Source organism: Antechinus flavipes, chromosome 3 (genome assembly GCF_016432865.1).
Source record: "Antechinus flavipes isolate AdamAnt ecotype Samford, QLD, Australia chromosome 3, AdamAnt_v2, whole genome shotgun sequence".
Classification (NCBI taxonomy): Eukaryota; Metazoa; Chordata; class Mammalia; order Dasyuromorphia; family Dasyuridae; genus Antechinus; species Antechinus flavipes.
In genome coordinates this window covers 450,512,766-450,529,745 of record NC_067400.1, presented here as the reverse complement: position 1 = coordinate 450,529,745, position 16,980 = coordinate 450,512,766, and the positions used below count along the sequence as shown (strand labels likewise).

At 34.4% G+C, this 16,980-nt stretch overlaps 1 protein-coding gene across 1 annotated transcript in view; it reads right to left on the bottom strand.

Moving 5' to 3' along the window:
* LOC127557311 (uncharacterized) overlaps nt 1–16,980 on the bottom strand; it is a 184,822-nt gene that overhangs the window by 108,895 nt on the left and 58,947 nt on the right. The window contains exon 2 of the mRNA XM_051990676.1: nt 4,868–5,008. Within this exon, the coding sequence (XP_051846636.1) occupies nt 4,868–5,008 (141 nt within the window). The remainder of the gene's footprint in view (nt 1–4,867; nt 5,009–16,980) is intronic.

The following is a 16,980-nucleotide window of genomic DNA, read 5'->3' as shown; positions in this document are numbered from 1 at the left end:
TTCTAAAGGAGTGAAAGGGACCCACATGTGCAAAAATGTTTGTGGCAGCTCTTTTCGTAGTAGCTAGAATCTGGAAACTGAATGGATGCTCATCAATTGGAGAACGGCTGAATAAACTATAAATGCTATAGAATATTATTGTTCTGTAAGAAATGACCAACAGGATGAATACAAAGAGGCCTGGAGAGACTGACATGAATTGATGCTAAGTGAAACAAGCAGGATCAGGAGATCATTGGCAACATGGCAACAATAAGACTATATGATGATCAATTCTGATGGATGTGGCTCTCTTCAAGAATGAGATGATTTAAGTCAGTTCCAATTGTTCAGTGATGAAGAAAGCCAACTACACCCAGAGAGAGGACTATGGGAACTGAGTGTGGCCCACAACTTAGCATTTTCCTTTCTGTTATTGTTTGCTTGCATTTTTATTTTCCTTCTCAGATTTTTTTTTCCTTTCTAGATCCAATTTTTCTTGTGCAGCAAGGAAATTATAAATATGTATACAATATACTGGATTTAACATATATTTTAACATAGTTAACATGTATTGGACTACCTGCCATCTAGGGGAGGGAGTAGGGGGAAGGAAAGGAAAATATGGAACAGAAAGTTTTACATGAGTCAATATTGAAAAATTTCCCATGCATGTTTTGTAAATAAAATGCTATAATAAAAAAAATAAATAAAAGAAAATAGAAGATGATTAAGGCCAGTTCCAATGATCTTGTGATGAAGAGAGACATCTATCCCCAGAGAAGACTATAGGAACTGAATATGGATCACAAAATAGCATTTTAATTCTTTTTGCTGTTATTTGCTTACATTTTATTTTCTTTCTTATTTTTTTCCTTTTTGATCTGATTTTTCTTGTGCAGAAAGATAATTGTGTGTATATATGTATTTATATGCGTATATTGAATTTAACATATATTTTTACCATTTTAAATATGTATTAGATTACTTGCCATATAGGGAAGGAGGTGGGGGGAAGAGGAGGAAAAAAATGGAACACAATGTTTGCAAGGGTCAATGTTGAAAAATTATCCATACGTATATTTTGAAAATAAAAAACTTTAATAAAAAAAAAGACAGAAAAAGAAAATAGAAGAGAATAAATGAATATAAGATCATAACAATCATGTAAAACGTATCAGGAATTCTAAAGTTCAGAATGAATTGAGGTTGGCAAGAAAAAACTAAGGACACTAAAAAGATTTTTTAAAAACTTAAATTGGGAGGAAAGGAGAGAAGAGGGTCAGCTAAAGTACTGAACAATAATAGAGGCAGGATCCAAAAAGATATTAAAAAAACTATAGCCATAGAATGAATCTATTAAGATGGAATTCAATTAGGGATGGTGAAAAGTGTTACAATTTCAATATTAAAAATGATCAACTTCATAAGATAAAATGGGGGAGGCATTAGACAGAATAATTCTGAAAAAGATTTGGGGGTTTTAATGGGATGTAAGCTTATTATTAGTTAGCAGTGTGAGTTGGAATCAGAAAACAAATAAGATTTTGAGCTGTACTAAAAGAAATACAATTTTAGGAATACAGAAATTATAATTCCAATATAACTCTGCTTTCTTAGGTCTGCTTAGAGTGTGATTTTCATTCTGGAGCATCATAATTTAAGGACACTGATTATAAGGCATGTGTCCAGAAAAGGGCAACTAGGGTAACATCTTTGAGGGGCTTGAGTTCATGACATATAGAGTAGCTGAAGGAACAGGGAATGTTTAACCAGGAAAAGAGGAAACCCTAGGATCACATGATAGCTATATTTAAGTATTTTAAAGAATTCAGTGTAGAAAAAAGATTCAACTTGTACTTTATGGCCCTGGTAAGAGTCTGAGGCTGAATTTGAACTCAGGCTTTCCCAATTCTAGACCTGACCTTCTAACCATTGTACCACCTATGTCAGGAAAAACTTTCTAACAATTATCCCTGACCCAAAATGGTACACGTAGTCTCAAGAGGTGGTAGGTTTTTCATATATAGAAATCTTCAAGCAGAAGCAATTACTACAACTTATTGGTTGGTTGTGATCCTTCATCCTTGAAGAGGACCAAAAAAGACATTACTATGTTAGAATTAAATTATATGTCTGACTGACTGAACAGACCAATACGAACTGGGAATGCTCTACCACAAATCTGGTTCAAACAGTCCATGTGAATAGTTAGGGTGCATTCTCTAGCTTTGTTCAGGTTTCTTGTCTCTGAGGCCATATTTTCCACTACATTATCCCAAAAGAAAATCCGTCTTATTTCATATTTGTCTTTATCCTTCTTTTCTCTATAAACATTTTCCTTGGCAATTTCATTCAATCCAAGAATATCAATAACCTTCTCTATGCAGATGACTCCCAAACATGTGTCCTCTGGGTTGACTTCTGTGATTTATATACACATTTTCTTTTTTTTATTATAACATTTTATTGACAGTACATATGCATGGGTAATTTTTTTTAAACAACATTATCCCTTGCACTCACTTATGTTCTGATTTTTCCTTTTTCTCCCTCCACCCCCACCCCTAAAGGGCAGGCAGTCTTATACATGTTAAATAAGTTATAGTATGTCCTAGATACAATATATGTATGCAGAACCGAACAGTTCTCTTATTGCACAGGAAGAATTGGATTCAGAAGATAAAAATAACCTGGGAAGAAAAACAAAAATGCAAATAGTTTACACTCATTTCCAAATGTTCCTTCTCTGGATGTAGCTGATTATGTCCATCATTGATCAACTGGAACTGAATTAGATCTTCTCTTTGTCAAAGATATCTACTTCCATTAGAATACAAACTCATACAGTATTATTGTTGAAGTGTATAATGGTCTCCTGGTTACGCTCATTTCACTCAGCATCAGTTCATGTAAGTCTTTCCAAGCCTCTCTCTGTATTCATCCTGCTGGTCATTTCATACAGAACAATAATATTCCATAACATTCATATACCACAATTTACCCAGTCATTCTCCAATTGATGGGCATCCATTCATTTTCCAGTTTCTAGCCACTACCAAAAGGGCTGCCACAAACATTCTTGCATATATAGGTTCCTTTCCCTTCTTTAGTATCTCTTTAGGATATAAGTCTAGTATTGGCATTGCTGGATCAAAGAGTATGCACAGTTTGATAATTTTTTTGGGCAAATTTCAAATTGTTCTCCAGAATAGTTGGATTCGTTTACAACTCCACCAACAATGCGTCAATGTCCCAATTTTCCTGCATTCCCTCCAACATTCATCATTATTTCTTCCTGTCATCTTAGCCAATCTGACAGGTATATAGTGGTATCTCATTGTTGTCTTAATTTGCATTTCTCTGATCAATAGTGATTTGCATATACCCATCAATTGCCTATAGGATTTAAATATCAAACCCAACAGGTCCAAATTTGATATCATTCATTGCTCATTACCTTTCTCTGTAAATCTTTTCTGAATTTTGAGTTCACTTTTTTTGTCCATGCTGCCATCTTTCATTTTTGTAATTTTGAGATTATAGTATGATGTCTTGTACATAGTAATTGTTTAATAAATTCAAGTCCAGCCTACAACATTTTTAAAGCACCTATTATATACCAAACATTGTGCTAAACTCTGAAGAAACAAAGAAAGGGGGAAAAACAGTCCTTGCTCTCAAATAGGTCACAGTCGAATGAAAGAGAAAACAAAAAACAAAACTATGTATCAATAAGATTTATACAGGATAAATTGGAGATAATCAACAGAGAGAAAGCATTAAGATTAAGGAGGACTAGGAAAGAATTCTTTCAAAATGTGGGACTTGAACTGAGACTTGAAGGAAGCCAAAAAAGCCAGGAGGTAGTTGAGGAAGGACAGCATTCTGGACATGAGGGACAACCAGTGAAAATGGCTAAGGCTAGAAAGTGAAATATTGGATTGAATTGTCAAATTGACTCTTTGACTTCTTTCCCTCTCTCTCCTCTTATATTAAACAAATTACAAGGCCCTGTTGATTCAATCTCCATGATATCTCTCAAACTCATCCCCTTCTTTTTATGTGTACTTTTACTACATTTGAAGCAGTCCTCTGTATTTGTTTCATCCCTCCACTAGGTTGACTGAAGCTACTCCTCAAGAACAAGGACTATATTATAAAATTTGATTCTATTTTGAACCTCTCCATATCTGGTATGGTATTCTACACACAGTAAGTCTTTAAAGTTTGCTTGTGTTATATTAGTGGCTTTGTGGAATAATGTTGCCAAAATCTTTTCAAGCCCTGTTGAATTTTCACAATTTTAGGTGTAAATTTCATGCCAATGGGTTTGTCCAAAGAATTCATGAACAAAGTTAAAAAGCTGTTCTGGTTTTAAAGGCTGAAGTTTTCTTTGCCTTAAATTCCTTCTTTGTAAAACGGCATATACTGCATTTAAGTGAAAAAAAAATCAGATTGTAAGATTTAAAAACATATTTAATAAAATATTTTGGAGGCTAATTCATTGAATGTTAGGGGGAAAAAATCTTTCTAGAAACTAGTTCTTCAAAAGTATTGCAAATATTTTACCTATTTTGTTATGTCTTCTAAAGGAAAACATTACTTGCCATTTGGTCTGTCTGAGAAATTCTAAGTTTTCTCATTTACCACTTCTCCTACTCCAAAATCTAAGCAGGCATTTCCCAATTTCTTTTTTCCTCCAAGAAGTTAAAAATGTCTGAGATCCTAACCTAATTCAAAGTTCACTTTCCGAAGTTTATCATGTAGTAATTATTAGATTATAAACTCCTTGAGGGCAGAGACTATATTGGAGAAATGCTTTATATGTAGTATTCATATTTGTTGAATTGAATATACCACATTTATTAAAAATGAAAGGAATTACCTGTTTTCGCCTCTTGAAAGAAGGAGTATGAGAAGGGGAAGAGCCAGCACTGAGAGCTTCTTCAATATCTAAATTTAGTCGCTCTAACTTCTTCATGACACAGGCCATAGAGTCTGACCACTCTGAACCCTCCGGTTGTGTCTAGAAGCAAGGAAAACCAAAGAGAATACATGAAATCTAAAAATATTAACTTCTTCGTTATAAAGTTTGTTTCAAATGAACTTCTGGAGGAGAAAGAAAATTAAACTAAGAAATTGCTTGATTATCTTAGGTCAAAATATGAAATTACAATTTATTCCTAGCTCTAGACTATCTGTAGATGCACTATTATTATAGCAATATTGATTTTCTACAAAAAGCAATTGCTAAGATGAATATTATATGAGACTTGGTTTCAAAATTTACCCTCTCCTCTGGCTACTTTTGCTGAAAGCCATCTTCTCATCTTAATAAAGGCATACAATTTGGCCTCACTATATGCTTCTTTACTTCATGGACATGTAACCCCTATGAAAGTCAGCAGAAATTCTGCCAAAGCAAGAAATACAGGATCCAGGTCCCACATCTTATGAAGGAATTTATATTATCATGTCTTCCTTAAAAATCTGTATAAGTTTTAGTCAGCTGAATTCTCTTTTCATTAAACATATGTTATATACTGAGAACATGCCAAAGCTTCATGTGAGAGTTATTTTTGTGAATGGTTTTGGTTATGTCTTGCAACTTTAAAATCATGACATTAGAAAGCTAAATATATCATTTTACATAATGAATAGTTGACATTTCAAAGTATCTATGACTTTTGCATGCACAAAACTTTAATTTGCATTTGAAAAGAAGTGGGCAAGTATGTATTCAGTTGTCAGATATGTGTACACACAAATAGGCCTCAGTTATTCCAATTCTGGTAGCCCAGAAAATATGATCTTAAATATATTTCTATGAATCACCACATCAAATACACACACACACACACAAAAATGCAAATAACAAGAAAAGAAAGACAGTTAAAAAAGCAAAGATGCTCTCTTTTGAGTTGGATACTGATGACAGTATTTTGGATATTTTTTGAAAACATGTATTTACATTTATTTTGGGTGATATTTCACATGGTATTTTTAATTTTAGGGAACAAACAATACTTTTTCTTAGGACTAGTTTTTATGAATCAAATGCCAGTGAAAAAATGATGGATGTGGGAGGAACCAATCTTTAATGACTACCTACTATGTGTCTCAAAATAAGCAAGGCACTGGAGAGGATCCAAAGTAAAACATAAGATACAGTTTTTGCCTTCTGTATTGTTCCCAGATTGTTTTTAGGAAAAGGAACCTAAAAAGAAGTAAAGTGGAGTCAGGAACATGATCAAGGTTGACTTCTCTATATACCTGCTTCTTCCCCAAATCTCTCTTCCTTCAGGGTATTCTCTCTGAAGAGAATTTATAACAATTTATATCTTCTTTCTTGAAGCTGGAAGCCAGAATATCAAGATTTCTTCTCTTCCAATTTTGTCCCTTAAGCAGACTTGCACTATTGAGAAATTAACTTCTACCAGTAACAAAAGTCTTAGGCAACTTGGTTTTAAACATTTGGTTATATCATTATTACCACCACCACCATTGTAACCACAATAATAATAATAATTGGTTTTACACAGAACTCAAAGATTTTCAAAGTACTTTTCTTATTTGAATCTCACAGAGTTCTGTGAGATTGGTATTCTAATTGCCATTAACTCCTCTTTTATAGATAAGGAAACTGGGGCTTTCAGAGAAGTAAAGAGATTTGCCTATGGTCACATATCAGTAAATGCCAAGGATGGGATATGAATCCAGGTTTTCCTGATTCCAAATCACAACCATCTTTGCTAGACCCCACCATCTATAGAGAAATTTGTGATCTATTTGGAGAAGATAAATTTAGCAAGAGAAATATTAAGGTCACAAGTGATAAATTGTGAGATAATTATGTCAATTTATCAAGAGGTTCAAAAAGACAGTATATATAAAAATAGTGAACATTTCATGGAAGAAGTAGGACTGATTTTGGCTTTTGAAAAATTATTGTGATACTACTGGACAAATAGGAAAAGAGTAAAAAGAAAAGTTTAGAAGGGACAACATTTGAAGTATTTAGTAGGAATTAGGCTCAACATAATACAACTTCATACTATTATCACAAGTTATGAAAGTTTAAGAAATTTATTTGAGATACAGATGAACATGATCTAGTAGACTGAGAATTCATCTGATTTGAACCACATTAAAAACCCAAAGTTATAATAATCAAGGTTAGTCTTGGAAAAAGGGATTGTTCATCAAAGAAATGTTTAATATGTAATGTGATGTGTAGTTTTATGATGTCTCAGTGCCAAATCTTGTAAAATAAGTTACTGTAGAAAAAGCAGGACATATTGTATATTTTAACTTTTTTAAAGATGTAAAAATGTATAAAGTTTATTATATACATCAATAAATTTATATCATCTCATTAAATAATTCTGCTTTGAAGTAATTTTTTTTCATTATTAAAAGTAAGCACATCAATAGGAGTTTGTGAGCAATGGTTTCAATGACTATAAGCCCAGAGAATAGTATAAATCTAGATAACCTAATCTTGGGAACACAGTCTGAGTGACTTTGAGTGTATGTCTTCATAATAAGGAATTACATGTATACTACTTCCCTTACAAAATTATTTAGAGGATCAAATAAGATGATGTATATGAGTCTTGTAAATCATGAAGTACCACATATTTGTGCATTATTATTGATAAAACACACCTTCTTGTTCTGCCCTACCTCTTCCCTATAACAAGAATAGGAGAATGGAGAGGAAAAAAGGAAGAAAGAACTAGCTCAAGGAAGGCCCAACTGAAATGCTTTGTGAACAGTTTTTTTTTTTTTTTTTTTTACAATTATGGAAAATTATGCAAAGAATCAAAGAATGAAGGGAGTGTGAATTGATGGCAATTGGCAATGAAGGTGAAGTGATGCAGGATGTGAACCTAACTAGAGAGAAATTTTTAATTCACTATGTAGGCCAATCAGTGAGTAAAGCTTAAATGATGTTAGGGAAGGAGAAAGTTGTGGTGGAATGCTAGACAAGAGGAAAAGAACTGGGGAATATCTAGGTAGGATCAGCTGAGGTCTTCAGCCCATATAAGCACTTTTTTTCCTGTGGGTAAGGGTTATGGTATAGAGGATATATTCTTCAATTCATAAAATCACGTGGATTGTGTTTCTTTTGAACCACCTGCTTTTTGATTTGCTTGTAGAAAAAAATGGGAGAATTGAATCTGAGCTCATAGATCGTATTTGAGCTCTTGGGTTTGGTTTGTCTAGAGATAAAGGATTTGGGGCCATGTGGTATTAGAGGAGTTACCAGTGTTAGTTCTCATAGTGAGATACATCACGATTATAAATTTGAAATTCAAAGTAACTTCAGTTAAATCTCATTTTCTGATGAGGAAACTAAAGCTAAGAGAGTGGAAATAAGTGTCTAGCCCACAGTCACACAAGCAGTAAGTGGAAGAATTTGAATTTGAAACCAGATTCTTGGACTCCAAATTGATTATTTTTTTTTTTTACTATACCACATGCTGAGTTGTATTTCTTTTTCTTTCTCTGTAATTAAAGGATTATGTACAGATATGCCATAATTGTGTGATTAAGCGCCACTCAAATAAAGCAGAGGAGACAGAGATGGAGGTTTCCAGGGGGTGAATACTAAGCCACTATAAATCTTTACACACTGAAACTCTTAAGACTAGCAAAAGCAGCATTATCAAATACAAAAAAGCTGAATCAAAGGAGAAAAAATATTCAGCTTTCTGAGAGTCAGAGAGAGCTAGGTATTGCCTCAAAGTGTCCTTTGGTGTTGAGTAAAACATAACCATTTGAACGAACATGGGATTGATATTTCTTGAATCATCACTGACTCGGTTTAGTAACTTGGTCAGTAGTGCCTCCTTTCAGCACTCCTATCTGTAGTTTCCCTCTATTAGATTGTATCTTTGCTATCTTCAACTTTTATTAATTAAGAATATTTTTGCTATCATTAACTATTGGAAGAGTAACATTCAGTTCAAATATACAGAAATTATATTCTGAAAGCTTTATCCTCTTTATTCTACTTGACTGCTTTCTACTCTAGTTTATATCCTCATTATTCTTTCATTCTTATTTTATACTTTTATAAGAAAGATGTTGTATACCTTCAACCCAATTAAGGTAACTAACAACATTCTCTAATCCCTGATAGCTTGATTAAGTGAGAATCAATTAAATGTTTAAACTAGATATGAGCAACTAAACAATTCTATTGAATCAATTATTAACAGTCAAATGTGTAAATAGGTGTGAAGAGTGAAATACTTTGAGCCATTGGATGAAATCAGATAAAGAAACTACTATTTTAGAAAAGAACCTCAGCCATATTCCACTTCCCTGTTGCCTACTCTCTATCTCCCCTTTGGCTGACTTGTCTATCTTCATCTCCACAATGAATACTCTTTCTCCCACTAATTTTCAGCACTCCTATCTGTAGTTTCCCTCTATTAGAGTGTAAGCTTTTTGAAAGGACAGAATGTTATATTTACTTGTATTTGTATCTTTGGCACTTTGAAATTTTATCACCATCTTTAGGAGAGCTGGAGGAATTTGGGAGGACTTTATTGGGTTTCTTCTAAGTATACCTCTCTGCACATATAATTTTTACAAAATTATAAGGGTTACATCATAAGACAAAAATGTTTTTAAATTGAATGTATAAAGCATTATAATTTCATAAATATTTCCTATTTCTACTATTATTCAATAAGTTAACCAATAAAAATAACCAGAGATATTATATGACTCATCCATAGTACTTACCTAGTAGTCAGAAATAGGATTCAAACTTAGGTCTCCCTAACTCTAAGTTTCTACTTATTCCCAAGAAACTATAAGGTTACTCCCAATCTCAATGATTTGTTAAGAGAGTTTACACGTAATTTGTACTCAATGCTATAAGAAGATAAATTTGAAAATACCTCTAATTTTCATTATTATTTGATAAGCTTTTCTAATTTGATAAATTTTTGGAACTGTTGATAAATTGTTGATAAAGAATAGTTGATAAAGCTGATAATAATAGTTGATAAAGAAAATGAGCTTCCATTATTCTGTAACATAAAGCTTAATGATTCAACTTAATAAACCAACTTTAATTATAAATTTGGCCTCAAATCCTCATTTGACAATGCTTACAGATTTTCAGAAACATCATGTCAAATTATCATTAGATTATAAGCTTTTGATATTAATACTTGACAAAAGATGATTTTGTGCATTGGGATTTGTCCAGAGAGGTAAAAGTAATCTTAATCATTAATTGAAGAAAAATAATAGATTATAATATTATGTTTCAAATCACTGAATGCCTTAACAATTAAATTTAAAAGTAATTTAAAAATTAAAAAAAAAAAAAAACTTCAGGAAACAGATGACTAGTTGTCAATTGATTGAATAGTTTAAAAAAAAATACAACCCAGCTTGGTTACACTGGATAGACAACATAAATGGTGCATACAATGAGAAAATCTCTAAAAGTCTGTAGTAAAGTGTTTTTTTTTTCCCTGTGTGTATGCAAACTTCATCTTTGCATATTAAATATTGTAGCTAATTTGAACTGAACTAATTTAAAGATGTGAAATATACATGTCGTTGTTCTTTTATCTGATAAAGACAAACTAAATACATTCCAGGTCTCCAAAATGATTATTTGTGCCTTGGGGATAAAAGGAATTTTTCACACTAGTTTACAGCTTCTTATTTTTCAACAATAATCATATTCAGTACAGTCAAAGGCACATTTGTTTCAGTGATGTGCCTGGGCATTGCAGTAGGGGAGATGGCTGCCAGACATCTATACTTAAATCTGTTGGAATGCTGCAGAAAGCAGTAAGTGCTTAGAGAACACCCAGAGGTCAGAGTTACCACTGCAGCCAGATCACATCATACTCTGCAATTAGAAAGCGTTGTGATTTTTTGAGTCATAAATATATCGGGGTTATGGGAAAGCTACCCTTGGTATGACATCTTCTTTTTTCCCTCCTCAAAATAAATTCAATACTTGCTATTGTTTTTAAGAAGGAATAATGTAATAGTTCAGGTTTAAAGACAGCTCAGTGATGCAGTGGATAGAAGACTGCGCCTGGAAATCAAGAAGACTTATATTCCTTTGTTCAAATTCAGTTTCAGACACTTATTAGTGTGTGACCCTGGGTAAGTCACTTAAACTTGTTTGCTTCAGTTTTTCAAATTAATCCAGTATCTTTGCCAAGAAAACCCCAAATGGGATCACAAAGAATTGAAAAGACTCAAAAAAAAAAAAAAAAAAAAGTGCTAGGGACTGAAGAAAACTTTAGAGATACAAATAAAGTAAGACTATTTCCCCTCAGGAAGCTTACCTGAAAATATCAAATATAAAGGTGTTCAAAAGGAGGGAAGAAGACTACTGTAGCAGGTGAGGAAAAGATGGAGTCCAGGTGGAGTCCAGAGGCAAGTGAAATAAAGCTGGGATTCTTCTTAAAATGAAGGTACCAGAAAAGGAGTCACCAATGAGAGGGACCCTAAGGAGATTTATTTGAGTGGCAATGAGAAGGTCAGGAAAAAATAAACTTTTAAGAGAGTCCAGATATCTAGGATTTACTTTTTTTTATTTCTGCAGAGACCTCACAAGATTATGTACTAAATTTGAGATCATTATCTAAAATAGTGTGCATAGAAAGACAGCTTCATCGCCATATTTGTAACATAGGAAAATTATTGAAAAAATATTTGAAGAATTATTTACTTGTTGTCCTTCATTTTCAAAGAGGACAAAAATGATATCATTATGTAGATTTACTTAGGCCAAGTGCTATCAGATATTTGGAATAATTATCTAACACCTTCCCTACTGCTCTGCAGATATGGAGATCTAGACTATAGAATACTATAGAATATTTTTGATGTGTTAATCAGTTTTGTTGAATTTTTTCTTATTCTTCTTTTTTAAAAAAAATTCTTTTTTAGATAAATAACTCTCAAAGGAGGAAGACAGAAAAATCTAGGTGATACAAAAATTTGAATATTGATAAAAATATTTTTAAAATAATTGTCTTTATCTTCTTAGAATGACAACCTATGTACACACACACATACATAAAATGAATGACGAAGTGCTATTTATGATCAACTTATAAAATGTAAGATACAGATAATAAATGCAACAAGAATTTGTATAAGAAAAAGATTAATCTGGGTCAATTAAAAAAAAAGGTTTCTTAGAGAAGGTGAGAAAGCTGGGCCTTTAAAGATGGCTTTGATTTGAATTTTGTGTACAGAAATGAGGTCATTCCAGGTAAGGAGTCAAAAGAAATACAAAAGCAGTACAATATGGAGGGAAAAAAATTGGACTAGTAATTTAGTCATAAAAAAATTAAGGAGTTGTACTACATTATCCCTAAGGCCTCTTTAAATCGGAAAATCTATGATTATGAGAGTAAAGAGCTAGGCATTAGGTTTCTTAATCCTACTTCTACTGCTAACTAGTTAAATCATTTTTCACTGAATCTCAGTTTGAGATACTATTAAATGTTGCTCCCTGATAGGCAACATGAACCTTCTATTAGAAAAATGTTTGTTTCCAGTAGAGTACAATAGACTTATTGGGCATTATTGTCAATGGAAACCCTTGGGGTCTTAATTTTGTGAATAATCAAGTTAATATGATGTATTGATGGAAAGAGTAGCTATTTGAATTATGTCCTAAAGACAAGTATACTCCTTAGGTTTTATAGCAGAAAAATACTACATTTCAGGTTAAAAATGCATAAAGTTGGGAATTTCTAAACCTAGTTTGAATTATAAATTAATGCTCCACTTGTTGAGCCATGTAGTTATAAAAAGTTATCCTCCTAATAGAAGAGGCTTATATTATCCATCAGCAAGCAATATTTTGGAATAAGCACAAGAGAAGGCATTATCATTTTTGGAAAAGAAACACAAAGGATTGTTTCAAATAACTGGAAAGAATATTAATTGAATCTTAGATGGGGAGCAGGTAACCTAACTAACCTCATTTTATAGATGTGGAAACTGAGACTCAAGAGAGAAGTAATTCAAGCAGTTGGGGGGGGGAGGGGAAGGAATAAAATCCTCAGTAGAAACCACTACTCTCAGAATAAGAGAATTTTCAAAGTGGAAGAGAGAACCCAATCCACTACAAATATACTCATACAAACACAGGAATAGTAGTAAGAAAGTGCCTTTCTGCTCACTTGTAATAGGACATGCACAGAGCTGATTTATTTACTTCTGGCAGACAATATGTGTTAGTTCAGCGCCTGGGCAGTTTGGGAATAACAGAATCTCTTACTGCTATAACTGGCCTAGTGTGACTAGGTGTTGAAGGACAGGAAGCTTTTAGGATGACAAAGAGAACTCCCCTTAGTACAATAGCATTTAGAAAGGAAGGGAGTTCAGCTTCTGGAGATACAAGAAGAAGGCTGCTAGCAAAAGGAAGTAAGATAAATTGAAGCAATTAAATATAAAGCAAAGTGATAGGATGGTGGGGAAAATTGATGAAAGTATTCACCTAGGCAGCTACCGTGTTTCCCCGATAATAAGACCTATCCCAAAAATAAGCCCTCCCCTTACTGTGTAAGATTCCTCTAAAACAAGCCCTCCCCCGAAAATAAGCCCTATTGAGATTGCTACTGTAGTGAAGGTGATCCCCTGCGCATTACGTACATTACGGTACCCTCTGTATGCACCGTTCCCCCTCTCCCCCCTGCCAGGTGAGCGCTCTGAGATGCATCCAATCAGAGCTGCAGCAGTGAGCACGTCATCCTGTTGTTCCCAGTGATTTGCTTGCTGGCGCCATTGAGAGCAGTGCCGCAGAGGAGAGCTGAGGCAGGACAACATAAAAACCCGGTATGTAAGCGGGAGTGAGGGGGCATGATGGAGGATAAAAGGGGCATGATGGAGGATAAAAGAAGAACTCAGGGGGCATCATGGAGGATAGAAGGAGCACTCAGGGAGCATGATGTGGTTAAAACATTATTGAGGGGCATGATGGAGTGAAAAGAAGGACTTATGGTCATAATTTTATTATTCTGTCTGTTTTGACCCCCAGACATGAGTACAAAAAGGAAGAGCTATACTGTTGAGTACAAGAAAGCAATTGTAGAGGAGTCACATGGCAAGAATCTTGCAGTTTTCTGTAAAGAAAAACTTTTGGATCTTCGAATGGTCAGAAAATGGAGAGCAGATTATAATAACCTCAATCAACAGGTGGATGAGGGAAAAGGGAAAAAGCGCAGGTCTGGATCAGGTTGGCAACCCTTATATCCTGACTTGGAGATCCTCATTGGTGAATGGATTGCTGACAGGAGAGCAAAGGCCTTGGTTGTGCGCAGGGCTGATATTCAAGCATTTGCCCTTTCAATGGCACCAGAGTTTGAAATGGTCTCAGAAGGAGTCAAAGCATCACAACACTGATTGGACGGTTTCCTTCAACGGTATGAACTGTCCCTAAGAAGATCAACAACACTGTTTAAGCTGGAAGATGCTGAAGTTATTAAACGTGCACTTGCATTCAAGTCCTTTATTGATAGGATCGACATTTCCAAGTACCAAACCTGCAATATGATTGCTATGGATGAAACTGCAGTGTTTGTGGGACAAGGATCTCAAACAACAATTCATCACAGGAGTGCAGCATCAATCTACATTCCCACCACTGGCTATGAAAGTGCACGGGTCACCTGTGTTTTGGCAATTCGTTTGGATGGAAAGAAAGCCACACCTCTAATCATCAGTAAGGGTAAGAAAGATAAGATTGAACGTGTATCAGGCATTTACTTCTTGAAACGAAAAAGCGTGGGGTACACAAGCCGTTATAAGAAAGTGGGTTGATTTAATGCTGCCACTTGTTATGCGAGGTAACCAAAGAGGTCTGATAATCTGGGATTCAGCCAGCACTCACCATGCTAAAGAAATGAAGAACTTCCTTACAGAGAGAATAGATCAAGTAATGATTCCTGCAGGAATGATTGCCTATCTCCAGACCCTTGATATTGCAATAAACAAGCCATTCAAGGACCATTTGCGCATGGAAGTCAATGACTACATTGAAAATAGAATGGAAAGAAATCAGCGTGGAAACTTTGTGAAGCCCTGTCTGCAAGAAGTCGTGACTTGGGTGAAGAAGTCATGGGATAAAATTACTGATAGCTGTGTCGCTAAGGCACTACGAGCAGGTTATCTGGACAAGACATGTTCATTTAAAGAGAGCTATATTGCTGGACATGACAGATTGGGTCCACTTCTTCTGAAGGAAATAGAGGAGCAAGACATCCAGGACGGAATTCAGGGTATGGACACTTATGACGATGTTGAAGAAGATGACATGATCATTATTGAATAAAGGTACTTTTTTTTTGTTCACATTTACCTGTTTATTAAAATTGCTGTCAAAGTTCATTAAAATAAGCCCTCCCCTGAAAATAAGCCTCTGGTGTTTTTCTGTCCAAAAAAATAATAAGACAGTGTCTTATTATCAGGGAAACACGGTAAGTGGAGCAGTAGGTAGAATGCTGGTTCTAGAGTCAGGAAGACTCAAGATAGTAGCTGTGTGACCTGGATAAGTTACTTAACCCTGTTTGCTTAAGTTTCCTTACCTCAGTAAAATGAGCTAGAGAAAGAAATAGCAAATCATTCCAGTATCTTTGCCAAGAAAACCCCAAATAAAGTTACAGAGAGTTGAACACAACTGAAAATGATCAATCAACAAAAAAGAAGTTAGTATCTGGCAGAAAGAGAGGTTGATGAAAAGGAAAGGAAGTTGAATAGCTTATCTTTCTTAAGAAGTGATAATTTGATCTTTGAGGTGAAATATAAGAAACTCAAATGAAAATCTTTAAAATAAGGCTGAAAAATCTCAACCACTATGAATATTTTGCTATAGTCTCTCAAAGAGCTTATATTCTAAGTAGGAAAAATAATAAAAACAAATTAATAAAAGGACACTGAAAAGAGTGGGGACAGGAAAAGGGAACACAGGTGAGGAGGTACAGTAGACAAAGGCCAGAGAGTCAGAAACAGAGCATAGAGTGGAATGAAGACATGGCTGAGGAGCAGCGAGGTGGTGCAGCGGCTAAAGCACCAGCCCTGAAGTCAGGAAGACCTGAATTCAAATCTGGTCTCAGTCACTTAACACTTCCTAGCTGTGTGACTCTGGGCAAGTCACTTAACTCCAATTGCCTCAGTGCAAAAAAAAAAAAAAAGACATGGCTGAACTAGGTGCTCTTCTTAAAAAGGAGGATCTGAGAGAACCAACCAATTAGAGGAAGAAATTGCAGGAGCAGAATAAAACTTCAATGGAAGGGGGAAAATGGATCTGAGGTAGAGGAAAGGAAATATGACCTTTGTCCTAATTTTGGAGAATGGAAAACTGTTACATATAGAAAGGAAATGAAAAGGGACTGCTACATTATCAGAGCTTTAAAAACAGATTTGAGGCTCTTCCTCTAGAGGGAGATTGATGCACTGAAGAAGCACCTGCTTGCTCTCCAAAGAATGATATACTAGTTATATAAGCTCTCAGGTGAGAAAAATCATAAATAAAGTTATTAAGAATGGTATTTTCAAGATAAAAAGAGAAACAATTCCAGTGAATGTGAAAAATGGAATTTGTCTAAAGAGATAAGAAAGATAAGAAAGAAGAAGAAAGCAGCTAAGTATCCAGAAGGCAGCAAGGTGGCACAGTGAATAGGCAACAGATCCTGGAGTCAACAAAACCCAATCTTACCTGACATTCCCTAGCTAAGTACCCTAGGCAAATCATTTGACTGCTCTGTCCCTCAATTTCTTCCTATGTAAAATGAGAATTTAAAAATACATAAGAGTTACTACCATTATTAACTATTTTTAATTATTGATGAATTCAAATCACTTAACCCAACTGATCTACATTTCTGGAACCAGAGAGAACTGGTAGATATAATTGTTAAATCGCTGTCATGAGCATTTCAAAGAACATGGAAAATGAAAGAGAAGAATACAACATTCTGATTTTTCAAAAAG